Source organism: Lutra lutra, chromosome 1 (assembly GCF_902655055.1).
Source record: "Lutra lutra chromosome 1, mLutLut1.2, whole genome shotgun sequence".
NCBI classification, from domain to species: Eukaryota; Metazoa; Chordata; class Mammalia; order Carnivora; family Mustelidae; genus Lutra; species Lutra lutra.
In genome coordinates, this window is record NC_062278.1 from 221,411,513 (window position 1) to 221,438,156 (window position 26,644).

The 26,644-nt window shown below is 43.5% G+C and overlaps 1 protein-coding gene across 1 annotated transcript in view; it reads right to left on the bottom strand.

Moving 5' to 3' along the window:
- Positions 1-449: 449 nt before the first annotated feature.
- Positions 450-26,644, bottom strand: part of LOC125087091 (zinc finger protein 57-like) — a 34,175-nt gene continuing 7,980 nt past the window's right edge. Inside the window, exons 2-4 of the mRNA XM_047707013.1 lie at positions 2,346-2,472; positions 1,736-1,919; positions 450-1,031 (exon numbers count right to left, since the gene is read on the bottom strand). Of these exons, the coding sequence (XP_047562969.1) occupies positions 590-1,031; positions 1,736-1,919; positions 2,346-2,472 (753 nt within the window). The 3' untranslated portion in view covers positions 450-589. The remainder of the gene's footprint in view (positions 1,032-1,735; positions 1,920-2,345; positions 2,473-26,644) is intronic.

The window sequence follows — 26,644 nt, forward strand, 5'->3', positions numbered from 1 at the left end:
GTTATACAGCTTCTCCCCAGTGTGAACCCTCACATGTACTCGGAAGGTTTTAGGCCAACTGAAGACTTTCCCACATTCCTTACACTCATAGGGCTTCTCTCCAGTGTGTGTCTTTTCATGTCGTTGGAAAGACTGGGGATAACTGAAGGTTTTCCCACACTGTCTGCACTTATAGGGCTTCTCTCCAGTGTGTGTTATCATGTGTCTTCGAAAGGTGGAAGGATAAATGAAGGCTTTCCCACATTCCTTACACTTATGTGGCTTCTCCCCAGTGTGGGTTCTCACGTGTCTAGTAAGACTGGCAAACCCGTGGAAGGCTATGCCGCACTGCTTGCATTCATAAGTTTTCTCTGCTGTGTGACTCTTTTTATGTTGAGCAAGGGAGAACGGATGTCGAAAAGTTTTCCCACATAACTTACACTCATAGGGCTTCTCCCCAGTGTGTGTTATCATGTGCCTTTGAAAGACGGAAGGATAAATAAAGACTTTCCCACATTCCTTACACTTGTACGGCTTTTCTCCAGTGTGAGTTCGCACATGCCCAGTAAAACTGGAGAACTCATGGAAGGTTTTCCCACACTGCCTGAATTCATAGGTTCTCTGAAGTGTGAATCTTCATATGTTGAGTGAGAGAGTAAGAATGGTGGAAGGCTTTTCTGCATAACTTACATTCATAGGGCCTCTCCTCTGTGTGTGTTATCATGTGTTTTTGAAAGATTGAGGGATAAATGAAAGCTTTCCCACATTCCTTACACTTATATGGCTTTTCCCCAGTGTGTGTTTTCACGTGTCTAGTAAGACTGGAGAACTCTTGGAAGGTTTTCCCACAGTGCTTGCATTCATAGTTTCTCTCCGGAGTGTGCATCCTGATATGTTGTGTGAGAGAGTAGAAATAAGGAAAGGTTTTCCCACATAACTTACATCCGTAGGGCTTCTCTCCAGTGTGAGTTCTCAGGTGTGTGCCACAAATGCAGGCCTGCTGGTGTTCCTGACACAGGTGTGGTTTTTGTCCACAGTGAGATCTGAGGTGCCTTTTAAGGGAAGAAAGATGCATGAAGCCTTTCCCACACTTGGTGCATTCATAGAGTTTTACTCCAGTGGAAATATTCTTGCAGAAATTAAAATGAGGAAGCTGGCTGCAAGCTTCTCTGTGTTGATTTCTTTCTTTCCTTTCACAGAATCTGTCTGTTGCAGGATTTCTGTTAAAAGTCAGAAACACTTTATCAATATTATGCTTATTAATGATTTGTTATTAGCAACTACTAAGTATTAGAACCAGATGGCTAACTGCATTTTAGTATCCACAAGTTTTTCTACCTTCTCCAGATCGTCTTAAAGTTAACTAAATGCCCTAGAAGCGACCTCTATCATGTTCACTGTTCATACTGTTTATGATGTATGGGGTCTTCCTAAAAGAGTGTCTAACTGAATTATGCTTCAAACACTCGATGTCTCGGTCAAGTTTTTAAAAACCTTCCTAGAATTTGAAATAGATTTGGGGACACCTGGTCGGCTCAGTCAGTTAACCGTCTGCTGTCAGCTCAGGTCATGATCTCAGGGTCCTGGGATCAAGCCCTGTGTCATGCTTCGTGCTCTCCCTCTGTCCCTCTCCCATTCCTCTTGTCCTCTCTCTCCAAAATAGATTTGGAGCTTGGTTTTTAGTTTTTTAAATTTCATGACATACCAAAACCCTGTCCTAGGATTAATACCGCTTTACCTTATGAACACAACTCACCTCTGATGTCTTGCATGGTTTCCATGTTGATCTTTAGTGCTGTCATCATCCCAATTTTTTTCTAAAATGTAGGCACAAGAATGATTTCTTGTGAATTTTGCCATTTTCTGTTCAATAGATTTTTTTTTCTCAAGCGCATCCTGTTGAGAAACCAACCCACTGGCTTTAAACAGTGTTTCATAATCTGAAACAAAAAGGCGAATGAACATATTAAAGGAGGAAGGAACTTGTGAGGAAAGAAAGACTCTGAGGACTTCAGTGCTTTCAGCACTTCACAGCGGCAGGTGGGGGGGCCAGAAGGGCGGGCAATTTACTATCAAGTTTTCCAAGAATCTTCTCTGTGAACCAAAACAACAGATGAAGCCAGCCCCCCACTACCAATAAGCCAAGGAAGCTTCAAGTCTGAACCAAGACAAAAATAAAACCTCAGTTTAATGCACACATTCCCACTGTCATAGAGACATTACTGTGTTGCAAGTCCGAGATGGCTGTGACCATGTCTGTTTTACTTTCCACTGCATTCCTTTTCCACATTTCAAATTGTGGGAAAGCACCGACAAGAGATACTTGTTTACTAAATGACTAAGTGAGGGCCTGCTGCCGTTCTTACCCACTGAGACCAGATTCTGGAAAGTTTCCAGCATCACATCTCTGTAGAGGTTCTTCTGCATAGACTCCAGCAAAGCCCACTCCTCCAGGGTGAAGTCCACAGCCACATCCTCAAAGATCACCAAGTCCTGAAACATACAAACGCGTGCAGGAGGAAGGTGAGTCCGAAAGCGCCGGGACACTAAAATCAGTTCATAGGAAGTTCAAATCCAACCCACAATATGTGCTCAGACTCCAACAGGCTTACCTGCACCACTAAGGAGTCAACCTAACACAACATTTATCACGACCACTCTCATCTTACTCCTTTCTATCACCAGAGCCCAGGGAGATATGCCATGCACATTAAGTAAATACTTCTGTTGGAAAGTCTGCAGTAGAAGGGTAACAGACCTCAGTTGTCCAAACCCTGAATATTCTTTTTTTTTTTTTTTTAAGATTTTATTTATTTATTTGTCAGGGACAGAGGGAGAGAGAGCGAGCGAGCACAGGCAGACAGAGAGGCAGGCAGAGGCAGAGGGAGAAGCAGGTTCCCTGCCCAGCAAGGAGCCCGATGTGGGACTCGATCCCAGGACGCTGGGATCATGACCTGAGCCGAAGGCAGCCACTTAACCAACTGAGCCACCCAGGCGTCCCAAACCCTGAATATTCTTTAAGACTAGCCCTTGACCCGCTCCTGGGAGGAAATCTGCAAGCTCTCAGAACACATGCACTGACAAGTGTCTGTGTATATGGGTGGGGCCTTGAGCCATGAGACATACAATATCAGACTTCCAGAGGAGCTGGATGCTGAGAAACCAAGACCACTCACACAGGAGGGCCCATGACTAACCCTCAGTAAAACCCCAGAGTCCGAGACCTGGGTGAGCTCCCCTGGCTAGAAATATTTTATAGAAATTACACATTAAGGGGCGCCTGGGTGGCTCAGAGGGTTAAGCCTCTGCCTTCAGCTCAGGTCGTGATCCCAGGATCCTGGGATCGAGCCCCACATCGGGCTCTCTGCTCAGCAGGAAACCTGCTTCCTCCTCTCTCTCTGCCTGCCTCTCTGCCTACTTGTGATCTCTGTCTGTCAAATAAATAAACAAAATCTTTAAAAATAAAAAGAAATTACACATTAAGCTCTGTCTGTACAACTGCATCAAGAGGAGATGACTTGGAGCTTGATCCTGGTTTCTCCTGGATTCTGCTTCATGTTCCTTTTCTATTCACTAACTTTAATACAGACCCTTTCCCCATAGTAAACGGAGCACTGTGTGTGACAGTTTTTCTGAAATAAATCTGTCTGTGGAATAAACATTTCTGTGAGCCCTTGTAGTGAGTCCTCATATCCGAGGCTGGTCTGGGAGACCCCTCATACTGAGCACCACCAACTCCCTTGGATAGAAAGTAATTCACTGCAGGGGCGAGTGGCAGGTTGAAACTGCCAAGATACAGAACCAGGGAACATGCAGACTGGTTACGCAACCTGAAGGAGAGAGAACAAAAATGAAAACAGAAGAAATGTAGGGTACTGTCCGGTGCACCAACACACATGTGCTGGCAGTTGGGATTGGGAGAGGAGGGAACACAACAAATACTCAAGAGATCATGAATAAAAACATCCTAAATTGGTTGAAAATCGGCTACACGTCCAGATGCTCAATGGACCTCAAAGAATAAAACCACAAAGAGGTCCAAGAACAGATACATGGTAGTGAAAATTGTGGAGGCCAGAGATGAGAAATACTGAAAGCAGCAAGAGGAAAACCTGTCACCTAAAAGGCAACCACAATAAGACAAGAGCGGATTCTCCGCGGAGACAGCAGAGGGCAGGGGTAACGGGGCAATGTATTCGGAAGGCTGAGAGCATGAGCAGCTGCCAATAAGGAATCTACATCCCAAAAGCTACTTTTGAAAGTGAAGGCAAAATGACACATTCCCAGGTAACAAAATCTGAGAATTTTTTTTTTTCCAGGAGAAGCACAATATAAGAAAACACTAAGAAAAATCTTGAAACTGATAGCAATTGAGGCGGAGAGCTTCGATGACAACATAGTAGGAGGATTCCAGTCTGGCTCATCCCTAGAGCACAACTGGACAGTATCAAATCATTCTGAATACCCAAGAAATCAATCTGCGGGCTGACAGAACAGGTGCACAAGTACAAGGAGAAAAGAGGCCACACTGAGGAAGGTAGGACATGTGAAGCTATAGTTTGGGGGAAACAGATGGCAGGTGCTACAGAGGGAAGGGAGCCATGGTTGCAGAGAAAGGTGAGATGAGAGCACATGGGAATGCAAAAGGAGAACAACTTTCCCAAAGCCAGTGGCTGGGAAAATGAGACAGGCTGATTTTCCCGAGTTTTTGTAACCAGCGCAGCTCAAATACTGGAGTTAAAGAAGTTGGCAGGCTTGACTGGGATAGAGCCCTAAGAGCACTGCCCTACTCCCGCAATGAAGGCATGCAAACATGCCAGGGGAGATAGTGTGATCTGAAGATCATCTAATGGGCACAGAGAAAGACTGTTCACTCTTCTTTTTTTTTTCTTAAGAATTTATTTATTTGACAGAGAGAGAGAGAGATCACAAGTAGGCAGAGAGGCAGGCAGAGAGAGAGAGAGAGAGAGAGAGAGAGAGAGAAGGAAGCAGGCTCCTGAAGGCTGGATGTGGGACTTGATCCCAGAACCCTGAGATCATGACCTGAGCCAAAGGCAGAGGCTTAACCCACTGAGTCACCCAGGTGCCCCTGTTCACTATTCTTGAAGTGCTTCTGTGAGAGGTGATGTTCTCAGAGTTGCTTCTCAAGGGACAAAAGAGCCTGCAGGTGCAATTTCCCCCCCTGCCCCTTAGCATGGAAGCAGAGACACCCGCTGAGAGCCCCTAAGCTGGAAACTGGTTGTTTAGCCTGCTTGCTCATAATCCCACACCCCTGTGATCTGGTATGACTGTCCTTCTGGATCACACCAGCATCAATCCCAGCACAGTGAGATTCTTTCCTAGAGGACCACCACAGATCCCCTCCACACCAGGTCCCTGAAGTTTGGAGTTTTAAAAATCAGACAACTCAGCTGTTGTAGAGCCCACAATATGTTGCACTACTTCATGCAGACAATCAACAGAGACACAGTTTGAAAAGAGCAATCTGGGGCAGCTGGGTGGCTCAGTGGGTTAAAGCCTCTGCCTTCGGCTCAGGTCATGATCCTGGGGTCCTGGGATCGAGCCCTGGGTTGGGCTCTCTGCTCGGAGGGGAAACGGCTTCCCTTCCTTTCTCTCTGCCTGCCTCTCTGCCTGCTTGTGATCTCTGTCTGTCAAATAAATGAATAAAATCTAAAAACAAACAAACAAAAAAACACAGCAATCTGAAAAACACCTAGGATACATGGGGGGAATTTTTTGCTCTTCTTTGAGGGCTTCCTTAGAGCACAAGCACGGACTCCCCTCTTGGGACAAAGGAACTGCATGGTGCCATTTTCCTACTCTGCCCCTCAGCATAGACCAGCTTCAGTAAATGGCACAGCACCAACACGGACTTAATCTGCTTACACCAAGTCCTGCCTCCCTGCGCTCTGCAGGTACGGCTTTTCTGACAAGTGCAGCTAAGGACAGCACAGCGGGCCCCTCTCCCCAAAGACCAGCATAAGGCCCCCACCCAATGCACACACTATGTCTACTGACAATAGTTCCTGCAAAGCTCCAGTTCTCATGGAAATAGCATCAGATCTCATTTAACAAGCAGACCAGAGCACACCTAGTTGAATCTCACCCAACTCTGGCCAAGGTCCAAACTGCTCCACTGCAGGCAGGGAGAGCCTCCGTGAATGACTGAACTGAGGGACAGAGCAGCCAAAACACAACAGTCAGTGCATGCAGCACATACCAGAGACAATTCCTGAAACACCAGCCCTTAAACATTATAGGACTCTTCATAAAGCCATTACTCTCAGAAGCAGGAAACATAAGAGGCTTTCCTAATACACAGAAGACACCTAGACAAAATGCCAACACAGGGAAATTCACCCCAAAAGAAAGAACAAGAAAAGGTCATGGTAAGGGATCTAACTGAAACATACACAAGTAATATGCTTGATGCTGAATTTAAAACAACAATCATAAGGATATGTTGGGCTTGAGAAAAGCATGGAAGACATCAGGGAGATACCACAGATATAAAAGAGCTAAAAATAGGCTGGGGGCACCTGGGTGGCTCAGTCATTGAGCGTCTGCCTTTGGCTCAGGTCATGATCCCAGAGTCTTGGGTTTGAGTCTCACATTAGGCTCCCTGTTCAGCAGGAAGCCTGATTCTCCCTCTCCCACTCCCCCTGCTTGTGTTCCCTCTCTCGCTGTGTCTGTCAAATAAATAAAATCTTAAAAAAAAAAAACAACAATGTGAGATTTGAAATCAAGTGAATGTAATGACCACAAAAATGAAAGAAACTAAGGAATGAATAATTTACCTAGAAGATAAAGTTATTTTGTTTAAAGATTTTATCTATTTATTTGACAGACAGAGATCACAAGTAGACAGAGAGGCAGGCAGAGAGAGAGAGGGAAGCAGACTTCCCGCTGAGCAGAGAGCCCAATGTGGGGCTCGATCCCAGGATCCTGGGATCATGACCCGAGCTGAAGGCAGAGGCTTTAACCCACTGAGCCACCCAGGTGCCCCTAGAAGATAAAATTGTTTAAAATAATGAAGCTGTACACAATAGAGGAAGAATAATGGATCATGAAAGCAGACTTAGGGAACTCAGTGACTCCATCAAACAAAATAACATTCATATCATAGGAGTCCCAGAAAAAGAGAGAAAAAGAAACAGAATTTATGGGAAAAAATAATAGCTGAAAACTTCCCTAAGCTGGGTAAGGAAACAGACATCCAAATCCAGGATGTACAGAGAATTCCCATCAAAATCAACAAAAGTAGGCTAACACCAAGACATATTGTATTTAAGTTTATAAAATACAATGATAAAGAAAAAAATCCTAAAAGCAGCAAGAGAAACGAAGTCCCTTACTTACAAGGGAAAACAAATAAGGATAGCAGCTATCTCTCCACAGAAACTTGGGAAGCCAAAAGGGAGTGGCAAGATATATTCAATGTGCTGAATGGGAAAAATCTGCAGCCCAGAATACCCTATGCAGCAAAGCTATCATTCAGAATAGGAGAGAGAAAGAATTTGCCAGAAAAACAAAAACTAAAGGAGTTCATGACCACTAAATGAGCCCTGCAAGAAATATTAAAGAGGACTTATTTGGAGGGGGAAAACAGACCCAAAGTAACAAAGACTAGAAAGAAATAAATAAAGACCTCCAGAAACAATGATAAAACAAGTAATTAAATGGCATTAAATGTATACCTATCAATAATTATGCTGAATGTAAGTGGACTAATGGCTCTAATCACAGACAGGGTGCCAGAATGGTTAAAAAAAAAACAAAACCTGGGGTGCCTGGGTGGCTCAGTCATTAAGCGTCTGCCTTCAGCTCAGGTCATGATCCTGGGGTAATGGGATCGAGCCCCACATCGGGCTCCCTGCTCAGTGGGGAGCCTCATACTCCCTCTCTCACTCCCCTTGCTTGAGTCCCCTATATCACTGTGTCTCTGTCAAATAAGAGACTAATTTTAGACCTAAAGAGACCTACAAATTGAAAGTGAGAGGATGGAGAAAAAATTTATCATGCTAACAACATCAAAAGAAAGCCAGAGTAGCAATACCTGTATCAGACAAACTAGGTTTTAAAGCAAAGACTTAACAAGAGATAAAGAAGGGCACTATGTCATAATAAAGGGGAGTACCCAATGAGAAGATCTAACAATTGTAAATATTTATGCTCTCAACTTGGGAGGACCTAAATATATAAAACAATTAATAACAAACTTAAAAGAACTCATTGATAATAGTACAATAATAGTAGGCAACTTTAACATCCCATTTACAGAAATGGACAGATCACCTAAGCAGAAAATCAATAAGGAAGCAATGGCTTCGAATGACACAGTGGACCAGATGGACTTAACAGATGCTCAGAACATTTCAACCTAAAGTAGCAGGATATGCTTTCCTTTTGAGTGTACATGCAACATTCGTGAGGCGGCTCACACACGGGGCCACACATCAGGCCTCAACAACTACAAAAAGACTGAGATCACACCGGGCATATTTTATGAACACAACACTATGAAACTTGATGTCAGCCACAAGAAAAAAATTGGAAAGACCACAAATACATGGAGATTAAAGAACATCCTACTAAAGAATGAATGGGTCAACCAGCAAATTAAAGAAAAAACTTTAAAAATCCATGGAAACAAAATTGAGATGCAGCAAAAATGGTCATAAGAGGAAAGTCTGTAGCGATACAGCCCTACTTCAAGAAGCAAGAAGAATCTCAGAGAAAAACAACCTAATCTTACACCTAAAGGAGCTAGAAAAAGAACTACAGGGGCGCCTGGGTGGCTCAGTGGGTTAAGCCGCTGCCTTCGGCTCAGGTCATGATCTCAGGGTCCTGGGATCAAGCCCCGCATCGGGCTCTCTGCTTGGCGGGGAGCCTGCTTCCCTCTCTCTCTCTCTCTCTCTGCCTGCCTCTCTGTCTACTTGTGATCTCTCTCTGTCAAAGAAATAAATAAAATCTAAAAAAAAAAAAAAAAAAGAACTACAAGTGAAGCCTAAAGCTAGCAGAAAAAGGGAAATAAAAAAGATTAGAGCAGAAATAAATAATACAGAAACTAAAAAAAAAAAAAAAAAAAAAGAAAAAAGAAACAAAACAAAAACAGTGGAAAGGTTCAATGAAACCAGGAGCTGCTTCTCTGAAAAAAACTAATAAAATTGGTAAACCCCTAGTCAGACATATTATAAAGAAAAGAGGAGCACCTGGGTGGCTCAGTCATTAAGCATCTGCCTTCTGCTCAGGTCATGATCCCAGGGTCCTGGGATAAAGCCCTGCATTGGGCTCCCTGCTCAGCAGGAAGCCTGCTTCTCCCTTTCCCTCTGCCACTCCGCCTGCTTGTGCTCCCTCTCTCACTGTGTCTCTCTCTGTCAAATGAGTAAATAAAACCTTTAAAAAAAGAGAAAGGACTCAAATAAATAAAATCACAAATGAGAGAAAAGAAGTAACAACACAGAAATACAAACAATTATGAAAATATTATGACAAATTATATGCCACCAAATCGGACAATCTGGAAGAAATTGGTAAATTCCTAAAAACATATAAACTACCAAAACTGAAACAGGAAGAAATAGAAAACTTGAACATACCCATAACCAGCAGAGAAATTGAATCACTAATCAAAAAATCTCACAACAAAGAAAAGTCCAGGGCCAGATGGCCTCCCAGGTGAATGCTACCAAACATTTAAAGAAGAGTTAATACCCATTCTTCCCAAACTGGTCCAAAAAAGAAAAGAAAGGAAAGGAAAGAAAACGTTCTACAAGGCCAGCATTACCCTGATTCCAAAACCAGACAAAGATTCCACTAAAAAAGAGAACTACAGGCCAATATCCCTGATGAACAAGGTTGCAAACATTTTTCTTGGGGGGGGGGGGTGCGGATGCAAAAATTCTTAACAAAATACTGGCAAATCAAATTTAACACTACTAAAAGAATCATTCACTGCAATCAAGAGGGATTTGTTCCTGGGCTGCAAGAGTGGTTCAATATTCACAACTCAGTCAACATGATACATGACATTAATAAAAGAAAGAATAAGAACCATATGATCCTCTCAACAGAGGCAGAAAAAGCATTTGAGGGGGTGCCTGCATGTCTCAGTGGGTTAAAACCTCTGCCTTTGGCTCAGGTCATGATCTCAGGGTCCTGGGATCGAGCCCCGCATCGGGCTCTCTGCTCAGCGGGGAGTCTGTTTCTCCCTCTCTCTTTGCCTGCCTCTCTGCCTACTTGTGATCTCTGTCAAATAAATAAATAAAAATAAAATCTTAAAAAAAAAAAAAAAGAAAAGCACTTGACAAAATACAGCATTCATTCAAGATAAAATCCTTCAACCAAGTAGGGTCAGAGGGAACATACCTCAACATAATAAAAGCCATTATGAAAAACCCACAGCTAATATCATCCTCAATGGGGAAAGTCTCACCACTTTTCTACAGTTGAGAACAAGGTAGGGGATGTCTACTCTCACCCCTGCAATTTAACATAGTAGTGGAAGTTCTAGCCTCAGCAGTCAGACATCAAAAAGAAATAAAAGGCATCCACATTGGTAAGAAAAAAGCAAAATTTTCACTATTTGCAGATGACATGATACTCTATACAGAAAATCCAAAAAACTCCACCAAAATATTGCTAGAATTGATACACAAAATTCAGTAAAATCGCAGGAAACAAAATCAGTGTACAGAAATGTATTGCATTTCTATACACCAATACTGAGGCATCAGAAAGAGAAATCAAGAGTATATCCCATTTACAATTGCAACAAAAACCATAAGATACTGAGGAATAAACCTAACCAAAGAGGTAAAAGATCTGTACTCTGAAAACTATAAAACAGTGATGAAAGAAATTGAAGATGACACAAAGAAATGGAACATGGATTAGAAGAACAAACATTACTAAAATGTCTATACTACCCAAAGCAATCTACACATTTAATGCAATTCCTATCAAAATGTCACCAGCACTTTTCACAGAGCTAGAACAAATACTGCTAAAATCTGTATGGAACCACAAAAGACCCCAAACAGCCAAAGCAATCCTGAAAATGAAAGGAAAAGCTGGAGGCATCATAATTCCAGACTTTAAGCTGTATTACAAAGCAGCAGTCATCACAACAGTATGATAGTGGCACAAAAACAGACACATAGATGGATGGAACAGAAAAGAAAATCCAGAAATGAACCCACAGCTACCTCGTTAACTAATCATCAACAAAGCAAGAAAAAATATCCAATGGAGAAAAAACAGCCTCTTCAAAAAATGGTGTTGGAAAAACTGGACAGCAACATGCAGAAGAATGAATCTGGACCATTTTCGTATACCACACACAAAAATAAAGTCAAAATGGATGAAAGACCTAAATGTGAGACAGGAAACCATCAAAATCCTAGAGAAGAACACAGCCAGCAACCTCTCTGACCTCAGCCACAACTACTTTTTTCTAGATATGTCTCCTGAGGCAAGGGAAACACAAGCAAAAATAAACTATTGAAAGTTCATTAAGATAAAATGCTTCTGCACAGCAAAGGAAACAATCAATAAAACTAACAGGCAACCTCTGGAATGGGAGAAGATACCTGCAAATGATTTAACTGATGAAGAAAAGGTTAGTATCCCAAGTATATAAAGAACTTACCAAACTCAACACCCAGAAAATAAATAATCCAGTTTAAAAAAATGGGCAGAAGACATGAATAGACACTTTTCCAAAAGAGACATACAGATAGATGCCTAACAGACACATGAAGACATGCTCAACATCACTCATCAGGAAATGCAAATCAAAAGGATAATGAGATGTCACCTTACATCTGTCAGAATGGGTGAAATTAACACAGGAAACAAGTGTAGGCGCAGATGTGGAGAAGTGGGGAACGCTCTTCTACTGTTGGTGGGAATGCAAGCTGCTACAGCCACTCTGGAAAACAGTATGGAGGTTCCTTAAAAAATTAAAAATAGAACTACCCTATGACCTAGCAATTGCACCACTAGATATTTACCCAATGGATACAAAAATACAGATTTGAAGGGATACATGCACTCCAGTGTTTATAGCAGCATCATCAACAATATCCAAATTATGGACAGGACATAAATGTCCATCAGCAGATGAATGGATAAAAAAGCTGTGATACACACACACACACACACACACACTGGAATATTGCTTAGGAATAAAAAAGAATCAAATCTCGCCATTTGCAACGACGTGGATGGAGCTAGAGTGTATTATGCTAAGCAAAATAAGTCAGTCAAAGAAAAACAAATACCGTATGATTTCACTCATGTGGAATTAAAGAAAAAAACAAACAAACAGGTGAACATGGGGTGAGGGGGAGAGCAACAAACCAGGAAGCAGACTCTTAAGTGCAGAGAATAAACTGGATGGTTACCAGAAGACAGGGGGAGGGTGGGGGGTGGGTGAAACAGATGATGGGTATTAAGTAGGACACTTGTGATGAGCACTGGGTGTTGTAAGTGATGAATCACTAAATTATACACTTGAAACTAATATTACACTGTATGTTAACAGGAATTTTAATTAAAAAAAAAAAACTGATTGCAATTTTTTCCAGAAGGAAAGTTGAATCCACACAAAAAAGTAAAGAAAATTGGCAAAGATAATGACATAAATGCATATTTTTCTGCTTCATTTTCTTAACCGATTCCAAAGGCAATGATGTAAAATAGTGTTAAAATGCATTGTTGGGTATATAAAACTTAGGGCGTAAAATATTTGTAAACTAATTCCCAAATAACAGCACAAAGGAGGTGGGTAGGAGTAAAACTGTAATGGAAGAGGGATGGAAGTGATTCGAGATGATAAAGCATTAATTAAAGCATGCATTGTTGGCTTTGCAACATTAATTTGTAATATACAGGGAAATAATGCTTTATAAAGGGGGGGAATAAAACTACATTGGAGGGACGCCTGGGTGGCTCAGTCGTTAAGCATCTGCCTTCAGCTCAGGTCATGATCTCAGGGTCCTGGGATGGAGTCCCGCATCAGGCTCTCTTCCTCCTCCTCTCTCTCTCTCTCTCTGTTTACCTCTCTGCCTACTTGTGATCTCTCTCTGTCAAATAAATAAATAAAATCTTTAAAAAAAAACTACATTGGAGTACAATTTCTGTACTGCAGAATTTTTGATTAAGCAATCATAAATCTGAAGCTAATTGATTAGGGGTATTTTGTAACCCTGAAGCAACCAATTTAAAGATCTTTTAAAAAATACTTAAAAATGGGGCGCCTGGGTGGCTCAGTGGGTTAAAGCCTCTGCCTTTGGCTCAGGTCATGGTCTCAGGGTCCTGGGATCGAGCCCCATATTGGGCTCTCTGCTCAGCAGGGAGTCTGCTTCCTCCTCTCTCTCTGCCTGCCTCTCTGCCTACTTGTGATCTCTGTCAAATGACTAAACAAAATCTTAAAAAAATACTTAAAAATGTAATTAAAAGAATTGAAATGCTTTACTAGAAAATATTAATGCAAAACAAAGTAGTAGAGGAATATAGGAACAAAGGCACGAGACAGGGACAGCTGGGTGGCTCAGTCCGTTAAGCGTCTGCCTTTGGCTCAGGTCACAATCCCAGGGTCCTGGGTTCAAGTCCTGCAGGAAGCCTGCTTCTCCCTCTGCCTGCTGCTCACCCTGCTTGTGTTCTCTCTCCGCCTCTCTCTGACAAATAAATAAAATCCTTAAGGGCGCCTGGGTGGCTCAGTGGGTTAAGCCTCTGCCTTTGGCTCGGGTCACGATCTCAGGGTCCTGGGATTGAGCCCCACATTGGGCTCTCTGTGGCTTCCCCCCTCTCTCTGCGTGCCTCTCTGCCTAATTGTGATCTCTCTCTGTGTCAAATAAATAAACAAAATCTTAAAAAAAATAAATAAAATATTTAAGAACAAAAACAAAACAAAGGCACAAGACAGCCACAATGATGCTAACAGTGTGAACGGATCACACAACCCAACAAAAGGCAGAGGTGGTCAGAGTGTATCATGACACGTGACCTAACTAAATTCTCTCTACCGGTGATACTCTGCTTTGCACCGGAAGTAACCTGCCACCCGGCCCCTCAAGCACGCCGTATACCACTTCCAGGACTGGGGGGTGATAAATCCTACTTCAGTTCTCCTGCACACTTTTTTTTTTTTTTAAGGTTTTATTTATTTATTTGACAGACAGAGACCACAAGTAGGCAGAGAGGCAGGCAGAGTGAGGAAGGGAAGCAGGCTCCCTGCCAAGCAGAGAGCCCGATGTGGGGCTTGATCCCAGGAATCTGGGATCATGACCTGAGCTGAAGGCAGAGGCTTTAACCCACTGAGCCACCCAGGCGCCCCTCTCCTGCACACTTTTGCAGAACGAGGACTCTTCAGAAACCCCAGGGCTCCCCGTGACAAATGCGAATTAACGGTATCACAGCTGGCACCACAGATAGAATGGATTGGGTCATGCTTCTAATCACCCATGGGGAATGCCAAATGGCAGTATCACCTGCCTCAGCCAATGGGAACAGTAAATGCAGCATGGTGTCAGCAGCAGCAGGGCGCAGAGGGCCTTCACTGATCATTAGAAATATGCTCAGTCCCGGGGTCCTTAGTCTACCACCGACCCCACTCTGACGTAGCCTATCGCCAGGTTAAAACCGGGTGGCAATGAATGAACTTCAACTGACTATGGAATTTCAGATTTGTAGATTCTCGCCATTTATTCTCCCATTCCCAACGTTACAGAGAGGACAGATGACATCCCAGAGGCTCAAGGCCCCTGTTTTGCTGTCCTAGATTTACCCAACATATTTTACTCCTGAAGGGGTTCAGGTCAAACCTCCCCAAAACACGTTACGTTGGCATGTGGACTATTTTGAAAGGAAGGCAGTTGAGACCCTGCAGGTTCAAGAGAACCTTTTGTCCCTCCCTTAACTACCTAGGAAAATCCAAGTTGGGGGTCTTTCCCGGAATAAGAGTTATTACCAGAGATAAATTTTATCTGATTGACCCATCTGTACGGCAGGGCAAATGTCTGATTAAGAAACATCTGTTCTTCTTATGGGCCTGTGAACTGCCCTCCTCCCTTTGAAGCCCCAGGTCCCCATCCCATTCCTATGCTCAGGATGGTGTAGATACCTCATTTTACCTGTCTCTGAACTTCTCTTGTATGCTGGGTTCCAATGTTATAAAATTAAGTTTGATTTCCTCTTATTAATTGATCTCATGTCAATGTAATTCTACACCGGCCAGAAGAACCTTTAAGGGTACAGAAAAAATTTTCCTCCCCAGCACCTTTGGCAAGCCCACCAGGGGGCCTCACCAGCTAGACACGGCTCTCACCCCAAAGCTGTTGCAGTAGGAAGAGGCTGGGATGTCCGACAAGAGTTGGCAAAAAGTCGGCATTACATCAGAGTCTTGTATGTCCATCTGCACAGTCCTGTGGAAGCAGTGGTGAGAGGCCGCCCCTTCTTTTTTCTTCTCTAAATTTAGATTAGCAGGAGAAAATATTAGTGAAATTGGTTCCGTGAGTTTAGCAACTCTAGTGGTCCTTTTTCTCTCAGAGATGGTCATACTTTGTTGTGTTGTCTGTCGTAAGAAAGGAAACCATACGGCAGAACACAGCATCCAAGCCTGCTGTTCGAGCCAGCGTGACAGACCGGCGAGTTCATAGTTACCCCCAGACCGGTATCTTTTTAGACAAATGTGGCTTTGCGTTAACATGCACATGAGGTAAAGGCTGTTGCTAAGGAACAGGTGGAAGCCAAATCCACAAAATTATTGGGCACAAGCAGGAAGGTGTTCATGTGTCTCTGAGAGACCCAAGGCTTCGCTAAAGCTGTTACTGTGCACGTAAGAACTCACTTGTTCTGTATCCTGAGAACGTGACTTTGTGACCTGTAACAACATGCACTCTGGTCCCCACCATCTGGAAGGTGCACTTCCTGGGGTGCACCCTGGGGTCCAGGCGAACAGGCTGAGGCTCCAAACAGCACTTTTCATTTGGCCACGCCAGCTCTCAGGGAAATGTCATAAAGTGTCCCAGTCCAGCATGGGTGTTTGTCATTTCATTCTTCATCACTCTGTGGTGAGCACCTGCCCAGCATCACAGCTTAGGGGGTTTGTGACTGGAGGTGTCTCGTGTTCTAATGGGAAACCGGACCACACCATCCTTTTTTAAAAAAATCTATTTGACAGGGGCGCCTGGGTGGCTCAGTGGGTTAAGCCTCTGCCTTCGGCTCAGGTCATGGTCTCAGAGTCCTGGGATCGAGCCCTGCGTCGGGCTCTCTGCTCAGCAGAGAGCCTGCTTCCTCCTCTCTCTCTGCCTGCCTTTCTGCCTGCTTGTGATCTCTCTGTCAAATAAATAAATAAAATCTTTAAAACAAAACAAAACAAAACAAAAACAAAAAAACAAAATATAAGCATGAAAAATTAAAAAAAAAATCTATTTGACAGAGAACCCACTGAGCCACCCAGGCACCCCTGGGTTTGCCTTTTTAATCTTTTATTGTTACGTTGTTTCATAACCAAAGTGCTGTTTCACAGTGTGACCTATGGCCCTATTTGACCAAGTGCTTTAAAACTCCTTTTGAGGGGCGCCTGGGTGGCTCAGTGGGTTAAGCCGCTGCCTTCGGCTCAGGTCATGATCCCAGGTCCTGGGTTCGAGCCCCACATCGGGCTTTCTGCTCAGCAGGGAGCCTGCTTCCTCCTCTCTTTCTGCCTGCCTCTCTGCTTACTTGTGATTTCTCTCTGTCAAATAAATAAATAAAATCTTTAAAAAAAAAAAATAAAACTCCTTTTGATGTTTCTGACAAACTTCCCCAAATCAAGTTCTAAGTGAAGCTTCTTGATCTGGAAGAAAACTTGGGATTTCCCCTGAAAGATCTGTAGAATATTCCAGAGAATTTGTTATGTTAAACTAACTAGGCTTGCTGGATACATTAAATTACACGGGAAACTGTCAAATAAGGATTACTAGACCTTCTTTAGGCTGTATTTGTGTGGATACATCGATGTTGTAGAAAGCATGTGAAACTCCTAGAAATCTGGTATGTCCTGGTATGTTACCACTTGCAATTCTAGTTCCTTCAGTGTTTAGTGTTACAGAAATAACCAAACCTCTGTCCGCTGCACTAGAATGAATTCTGGTCAGACACATGGTCAGATCCACGGCCATTTTTGAGTCTTCTGTCATTCACAGCTATCGTTTTGCTCTGATTTTGCAAAAGCACCTCATTTTCAAGGAGATTCATGGAGAGGACTTTTGACAAGACAGGTTTCTGATAACCTTAGGATCACAGAACTGAAATGTGTGAACATTACTGGGACTAGCGGGAAAGCCAGATTCAAACAGAACAGGAATGACGTGGGACTGGAAGAACGGAGGATAATTACAGTTTTTATGACCCTTGTTTGAAACATTACTGTTTAATGTTTGCTATTCCAGATAGAAACCTTCTCTTAAGCTAAAATATACCCCTGCCAACAAATACTGTCACCAACTAGACCCCAAGACCTGACACCTCCACCGCCCACCAGCTTGAACTCGCTAGCTTCCTTATGTTCTTTCTGGCGTATTTCTTCACTCAGACAAATGAAACCCAAAACTACTGCTCCAGTGGTAGTGACTGCCCTGGTAAGACCTCCAGTGGGCCCAGACCAGTCTGAGCTAGACCACTCACACCGGCACAGATGGGTCAGAGAGTGACCTCTGCAGTGCCCAAGAATTACCTTCACCTCGTTGGAATATGAAAATCTCCACCCGAGGAGGAGCACCAGCCTCATTTACTAACATACAATGTATGTATAGGCATGTGGCCTTAGGATGCAAACATACCCTGCCTGCCTCTACGTATGATTTTCCTATTGAAATATCCACACTCAGGGCGCCTGGGTGGCTCAGTCGGTTTAGCATCTGCCTTCAGCTCAGGTCATGATCCCAGGCTCCTGGGACTGAGCCCCACATTGGGCTCCCTGCTCAGCGGAAAGCCTGCTTCTCCCTCTCCCTGTATGCCTCCCACCCACCCCTTTGTGTGCTCTCTCTCAAATAAATAAATAAATAAAATCTTAAAAAAAAAATCCACCTGTGGGGCACTTGGGTGGCTCAGTGGGTTAAAGCCTCTGCCTTTGGCTCAGGTCATGATCCCAGGGTCCTGGGATCGAGCCCCACATCGGGCTCTCGGCTCCGTGGAGAGCCTGCTTCCCCCTCTCTTTGTCTCTGCCTGCCTCTCTGCCTACTTGTGATCTCTGTCAAATAAATTAATAAAACTTAAAAAAAAAAATCCACCCTAACCCTAAACAAAAGGAACCCATCCACCCTTGCTCAGGGAGTCACAGATTTGGAAATTATTCCCTGTGACCTCCTTATTTGCTGCAAATAGTTTCCTTTGTGCAGAAATTACCTTCTGCAGTTTCTATGAGTGATTTACCAAGAAGCAAAATCATGTTGCAAATTGAGTGACCAAGATGGGACTGCTGTCCTTCTCAGGTTCTGCTCTCCAGTTCCCTGGTTTCACATCAGTTTAATTACAATACAGAAAAAAAATTTTTTTCTCCCCATCTGATCCCCCAGAACTTGGAAACTTAATGAGTATAGTTGGCCTTGAATAATGTAGGGATTAGGGGTACCAACCCTCTGCATGGTTAAAAATCGATATACATCTTTGACTCCCTTAAAACTTAACTACTACTAGCCTACTGTGGGCCAAAAGCCTGACCAATAACAAATAATCGATTAACATATATTAAGTTTTGTATGTATGATATACTGTATTCTTATGGTCAACTATGCTAAAGAAAATATTTTTAATAAAATCATGAGAAAAAATTTACAGTAAAGTATCATTTATCTATTTCTTAAAGTATCCTTATATGTCGACCCAAGCAGTTCTAACTTGTGTTGTTTGAAGGAACAACTCTATTTGCTTTTTCCTGACAATATATTTGCGTAACTTCAGTAAGAATCTGTTCTCCTTGTAATGGCACAGCTGGAAACATTTGTTATACTGTCGAGGCTGGAATGGAAGGTCATATTTGAGAGAGACCCGCATATGTTCAGATGTGACCAGACCAGTCCACTAAACTGGTTTTATGGAGTCAGTGGAGTCACTTGGAAATGGCAGCCTGATACCTTGCTCATGGGGTTCCCCGCTTCCTTTCCAGGTCACCTCCTGGCAGGAGCAGAAATCTCAGGATATTTTGGAGACCTCAAGAAGAGAGGAATTCACCTGAATTTATATGTATTGCAGGCAAAGTGTGATGGCAACTCCTGGGTATGGCTTCTTAGCTTTGAGCAGCTTTTAAAATTTTCAGTGTGAGACTCCTTAAGAAAAGATCAACAAAGCAGATTTAAAGGAGTCTATATGGTCCATCACTAAGCTTTCTCCATTTATGTAAATAATTAGGCTAAGTTTATTGAAACTAGACTTGGTTTATAAGTTAGTCCTGTTGTAGTTATGTGACAGCAATGCACCTTTGTGGATATTAGATTCTAGTTCTAAGTAATTGTTTTTGACCATTTGTCATTTATAAGAAACAAACTGAATTTGTTGTCCCGAATTTTTCAACTTTCTTCAAAAGAAAACGTACAAAAATAAAATCTACTGACTTAGAGATGCATACACTGTTATCTGCCCAGACAGAGGAGGCCTGTCTTTGGAGTCATTTCAAAGGGGATGTCTGGTGTAAGGGCTTCCACCAGGTCCTGGCTTGCGTGTCCTTTAGAATATTTAGGTCGCTGTGCAATCGCCTATGCATTTTATATACAAACACTACATTTTACAATTAAATGCAATGAAATCAGTTATGACATCACAATGCCACAATAAAGGAAAAATGTCAAAATATCTGAACAGATAAAGGAAGATGTACCCTATTCAACATGAATCCAAATAGAAACTCTTAGCAAGGGCGCTAAGTGGGTTAAGCCTCTGCCTTCGGCTCAGGTCATGATCTCAGGGTCCTGCAATCAAGTCCTGCATCAGGCTCTCTGCTCGGCAGGGAGCCTACTTCTTCCCTCTCTCTCTGCCTGCCTCTCTGCCTACTTGTGACCGATCTCTCTCTCTCTCTCTCTCTCTCTCTCTCTGTCAAATAAATAAATAAATAAATCTTAAAAAAAAAAAAAAAGAAACCCTTAGCAACTTAAATACAGGCAGCAACGTGCAAAGCCCCATGAGGGAAACATCAGAAAGGAATGTTCATTAAAGAACACACAAAGAGGGATGCCTGGGTGGCTCAGTTGATTAAGCCTCTGCCTTTGGCTCGGGTCATGATCCCAGGGTCCTGGGATCGAGTCCCGCATCAGGCTCTCTGCTCAGCCAGGAGCCTGCTTCTCCCTCTGCCTCTGCTGTTCCCCCCCGTTTGTGCTCTCTCTCTCTCTGACAAATAAATAAATAAATACATACATAAAATCTTAAAAAAAAAAAAAAGTATGCACGAAGAGTACAGAGTGCAAACTTTTCCCAATTAATCTTGGTGAAAAGGAGTCCCATGACCTCACTCCTAGGTGACAGCCCATCCAGAGTCACCAGAGGGAAAAAATAGGTCAGAATTATGAACAAAAAAGTTGCCTATATTCAGAGCTAAAAGTATTAATGCAAGAGTCATAAGGAACTAGAAGATGAGCAGAAAATCAGATTTTTGTTAAGGTTCCAGAATGCAAGCACAATACGAAAATAAATCTCATCCATTTGAATCACGAGCAACAGCAATTTAAAAGAGACTTTAGAAAATGGGAGGAGGAGAAGACGGCAGTGAAGTAGGAGGATATTAGGCTCACCTCATCCCAGGAATACAACTAGATACCTATTAAGTCATCCTGAATACCCCAGAAATCGACCTGAAGACTACCAAGACAAACTCCACAACTGAAGGTAGAAAAGAGGCCACGTCGGAAAAGGCAGGAAGTGCGCAGCCATGGTTGGGAGAGATCATGGCCACTATAGTGGGGAGGGAACCCCTGTCACCAAGCACAAGAGACAGACTAGCACCAAGAGGAATGCACAGGGAACATGAATCCCCATAACAATTGGGTTGGAAAGTGAGTGGCTCCAAATTTCGTGAGTTCTTGCAACCAGTGGGGCTTAAAGCTTGTTTAGGGACGCCTGGCTGGCTCCGCGTCTGCCTCCAGCTCAGGTCATGATCCCAGTGTCCTGGATCACGTCCTGAATCAGGCTCCCTGCTCAGTGGGGAGTCTGCTTCTCTCTCTCCCTCTGCCTCTCCCCCTACTTATACACACACTCTCTCTCTCTGACAAATAAATAAAACCTTAAAAAAGTAAAACTTGGAGTTTTAAAGATCAGCATGCTTGGCTCTGTGAGAACGCAGAGGACATTGGTGCTGACCCTGGAGAAAAGACGGACCGCAGCCCGGAAAGTGATCTGAAGAGCACGTGGGAAACACAGCAGGAGATTCGGTGCCCATCCAGGAGCACATCCCAGGGGCGCCTGGGGGGCTCAGTGGGTTAAGCCTCTGCCTTCGGCTCAGGTCATGATCTCAGGGTCCTGGGACCGAGCCCCGCATCGGGCTCTCTGCTCAGTGGGAAGCCTGCTTTCCACCCCCTCTCTGCCTGCCTCTCTGCCTATTTGTGATCTCTGTCAAATAAATAAATAAAATCTTAAAAGAAAAATAGGAGCAGGTCCCAGAGAGGCAACATTCACCGAGAGACACCTCCAAGAACAAAGGAACTACCCGGCATCATTCCCTCTGCTGCCCCTCTGTGTAAGCACAGGGCCGCCTCCGGGAGCCAGCGCAGTGCTGACATGTGCCACCTAACCTCCTTACACCAAGTCTCACACACCGTGCCCCAGTGGAACCACCATTCAGTCATGCTTCCCCCAGGCGCAGTGCAGCAGGACCCCCCGCCCCCGAAGTCCAGCCCAAACCCCAGCTCACACCTCATCTGCGAACTTGAGTTTTGTGGAGCCTTGGTTCCAGCAGCCGCGGTGACAAGTGTCACTTCACAAGCAGACCAGAGCACACCTACTTGAAACATACCACATTCGGGGGCACCTGGGTGGCTCAGTGGGTTAAGCCGCTGCCTTCGGCTCAGGTCATGATCTCAGGGTCCTGGGATCGAGCCCCACATCGGGCTCTCTGCTCAGCGGGGAGCCTGCTTCCTCCTGTCTCTCTGCCTGCCTCTCTGCCTGCTTGTGATCTCTCTCTGTCAAATAAATAAATAAATAAATCTTAAAAAAAAAAAAAAAAAAAAAACCATACCACATTCGGGCCAGGGACCAAACATGCCCATGACGGTCAAAGAGGGCGTCTCCGGAAGACGGTCCTGAAGGAGAAAGCAGCCGGGACAGAACAGCAGCGCACACTCTTCGGAGACTGGAGACAGGACCTCCTTTTCATAGAGCCATTGCCCTCAAAAACAGCCGATACAGCTGACTTTCCTAACACAGAGAAACAGGCACAGAGACTTGGACAAAACTGAGACACAGGAATTTGTCCCAAATGAAAGAACAGGACAAGACCATGGCCAGAGATCTAAGCAAAACAGACATAAGCAACACGCCTGACGGAGCAAGTGGAAGGACTCACCGTAGGGACAGTCACTGGACTTGAGCGAAGAGTGAAGCGCCTCAGCGAGAACGTCAACACGGAAATCAGGACCTTACAGCAGGGATAATGGGCTCCGTCAACAAAACAAGAAACAGGCCTGACGGAATGAGCGGCACACGGGATGCAGCAGAGGAACGGATTAGTGACCAGACGACAGAGTAACAGAAAATAACCAGACTGAACAAGAAGAGAATTATGAAAAATGAGAACAGACTTCAGGAACCCATCCAACATGACAACATTCATACCATAGGAGTCCCAGAAGAAGAGGAGAGAAAAGGGAGCAGAGAATACACGGGACGAAATACCCGGAAACTTCCATAATCTGAGGAAGGAAACAGGCAGACCCAGGAGGTACAGAGAACCCCCCACAAAATCAACGAAAGGAAGTCCACACCAAGGCATACTGTAATTAAAGCGACAAAATATAGTTATTAAGAAAAAATATTAAGAACAGCAAGACAAACGAAGACCGTCACGTACAAAGGAAAGGCATGACATATGCCAAGTGCTGAGTTGGCAAAACCTGCAGCCACGAATACTCCATCCAGCGAGGCCATCATTCAGAAGAGAAGAAGAAATAATGTTTCCCAGACAAACTAAAGGAGTTCATGAACACTAAATCAGCCCTGTAAGGAATATTAAAAGGGACCTTTTGAGAGAAAAGGACAGAGCAAAAATGACGATATGAAGGTGGGAAACAAAAGCAGTAAAAACGAGTATTTCTGCAAAACATCAGAACTCACAAAATAAAAGGATGTAAAATATGGGACCATATACCTAAAATGTGGGGAGGAGAGGTGTTGGGTTTTGCCAGGAAACCCTGAGGTGGTGAATGAAAAGATCAGTCCAGACACCTTAGCTGGAGAAAGGAGAGGGCATGGGAACCAGACAGTCTAGTGGCGAAAGGTCCCCACGCCAGATTCTGGCTCCATCTTTATTGTGAATGTCATCAAAACAACAAAGGAATAAGAGAAACAAGAATGTGAAGCTTTAATAATCAGGACAGTGGCATAAGGAGTATCGTGTGAACAGAACGAGCTGTGCTCGGGACGGGTGTGAAGACAGGGAGTGTGTGGATGTAAATGTTTCTCCTAAGTCAAGCAGTTAGTCCCTGGATGAGTCCACCAAGCCACAATGAGGATCTGGCTGTTTTCAGCCCAGAAGTCTTGAAGGGGCCCAGTTTTGTGGACACTGCCTTGCTTTTCAGCTGGTCTCACCCAGGGAGGCATGTGTTTATTAAGTCTTATCTAGCCAGGCACTATGAACTTCCACATAGAGGAGTAAAGAATGGGTCCAAACTCAAACTATGAGGAAGACATTACATACAAACCTAACGGTAGCCACAAATCAAAATCTACTAATAAATATGCGAAGAATAAAAAGAAAGAAATCCAAGTATGTCACTAAAGAAAACCGGCAAGCCATGAAAGAAGGGATCAGAAAAGAGTCTTCAGAAACAACTACAAAACAAGTAATAAAATGGCAATAAATATGTATCTATTAAAAATTCCTTTGTGGGATGCCTGGGTGGCTCAGTCGGTCCAGTGTCTGCCTTCAGCACAGGTCACGATCCCAGGGTCCTGCATCAGGCTCCCTGCTCAGTGGGAAGCCTGCTTCTCCCTCTCCCTCTGAGGTTCCCCCTGCTTGTGCTCTCTCTCTCTCTCTCTCTGTGTCAAATAAATAAATAAAATCTTTAAAAAATAATAATGTGAGGAAAACAGAAGCATTCACAAATACATGGAAATTAAGCAACACATCTTTTGGGAAGAAAAAAAAAGAACATTCCATCCTTAACAGCAGAATATACATAATTCTTTATTTTTTTTTTATTTTTAAAAGGTTTTATTTATTTATTTGACAGAGAGGGACACAGTGAGAGAGGGAACAGAAGCAGGGTGAGTGGGAGAGGGAGAAGCAGACTCCCCGTGGAGCAGGGAGCCCAATGCGGGGCTTGAACCCAGGACACTGGAATCATGACCTGAACTGAAGGCTGAGGCTTAACAACTGAGCCCCCCAAGTGCCCTTGTTTCTTAATAAAAAAGAAAGAAAAATATTTTATTTATTTATTTGAAAGAAAGAGCATGAGAGAGAGAGAGCATGAGAAGGGGGAGGGTCAGAGAGAGAAGCAGACTCCCCGCTGAGCAGGGAGCCTGATGCGGAACTTGATCCCGGGACTCCAGGATCATGACGTGAGCCGAAAGCTGTCGCTTAACTAACTAAGCCACCCAGGTGGCCCCACACATTATTCCTAAGTACACACATAACATTCTCCAGAACGGATTACATATTAGCGCCCAAAACAAGCGTCAAATTCAACAAATTCAACAAACAAATTCAAGAAGACTGATAGATCACGCATCCTTTCTGACCACAGTCTATTAGTCCGCTACAAGAAGAAACCTGGAAATACCACAAATATATGGAGGTTACATAACTCGACAGTAAACAATGAATGGGTTAAACAGGAAATAAAAGAAGAAATAAAGCACATGGAAACAAATGAAAATAAAAACACAATGTTTCAGAACTTCTGGAACAGAGCAAAAGTGATTCTAAGAGGGATGTCTATACAATACAGGCCTACCTCAAGAAGCAAGAAAGGCCTCAGAGAAAAACAATCTAACTTTACAAATAAAGGAGCTGGAAAAAGAACAACAAGCAAAACCTAAAACCAGCAGAAGGAAGAAATAATAAAGATTAGAGCAGTGGGGAAAATTAGAGCAGAAATTACTGACATATAAGCTTAAAAAACAATAGAACACATTAATGAAACCAGGAGCTAGTTCTTTGAAAAAAATCAATAAAATTGATAGACCTGTAGCCAAACCCATGGGGGAAAAAAAAAAAGAGGAAGGACCCAAATAAATAAAATCACAAATGAGAGAGGAGAAATGACAAACGCCACAAAAATACAATTATAAGAGAATATTGTGAAAAATTACATGCCAACAAATTGGACAACCTAGAAGAAATGGATAAATTCCTAGAAACATATAAACAACCAAAACTGAAACAGGAATAGAAAACTTGAACAGACCCATAACCAGCAAAGAAATTGCATCAGTAATAAAAAATCTCCCAACAGGGGCGCCTGGGTGGCTCAGTGGGTTAAGCCTCTGCCTTCGGCTCGGGTCATGATCTCAGAGTCCTGGGATCGAGCCCCGCATCGGGCTCTCTGCTCAGCGGGGAGCCTGCTTCCTCCTCTCTCTCTGCCTGCCTCTCTGCCTACTTGTGATCTCTGTCAAATAAATAAATAAAATCTTTAAAAAAAAAAAAAATCTCCCAACAAACAAAAGCCCAGGACCAGATGGCTTCACAGGCAAATTCTACCCAACATTTAAAGAAGAAGTAATACCTACTCTTCTCAAACTATTCCAAAAAATAGAAGAGGAAGGAAAACTTCACCCTATGAGGCCAGCATTAACCTGACATTAAAATCAAATAAGGACACCACAAAAAAGGAGAACTATAGGCCAGTATCTCTGATGAACACAGATGCAGAAATTTTCAACAAAATACCAGCAAACAGAATCTAACAAAACATTTAAAAAAAATCATTCACCACGGGCGCCTGGGTGGTTCTGTCATTCAGTACTGCCTCCAGCTCAGGTCACGATCCCACAGTCCTGGGATTGAGGCCCACACTGGGCTCCCTGCTCGGCGGGAAGCCTGCTTCTCCCTCTGCTGCTCCCCCTGCTTGTGTTCCCCACTCTCTGTGTCTCTCTCTGTCAAATAAGTAAATAAAATCTTTTTAAAAAATCATTCACCACGATCAAGTAGGATTTATTCCAGGGCTATAAGGGTAGTTCAATACTCACAAATCAATCAAGATGATGTATCACATTAATAAGAGAAAGGACAAGAACCGTATGGTCATCTCAACAGAGACAGAAAAAGCATTTACCAAAGCACAACAACCATTCATGATAAAAATCCTCAACAAAGTGGGTTTAGAGAGAAGATACCTCAACATAAGAAAGGCCATATATGAAAAACCCACAGGGGTGGCTGGGTGGCTCAGTCAGCAGGGATCTGCCTATGACTCAGATCGTGATCTCAGGGTCCTGGGACCAAGCCCCCACCCATCCCGCTCCCTGCTCAGCAGGGAGT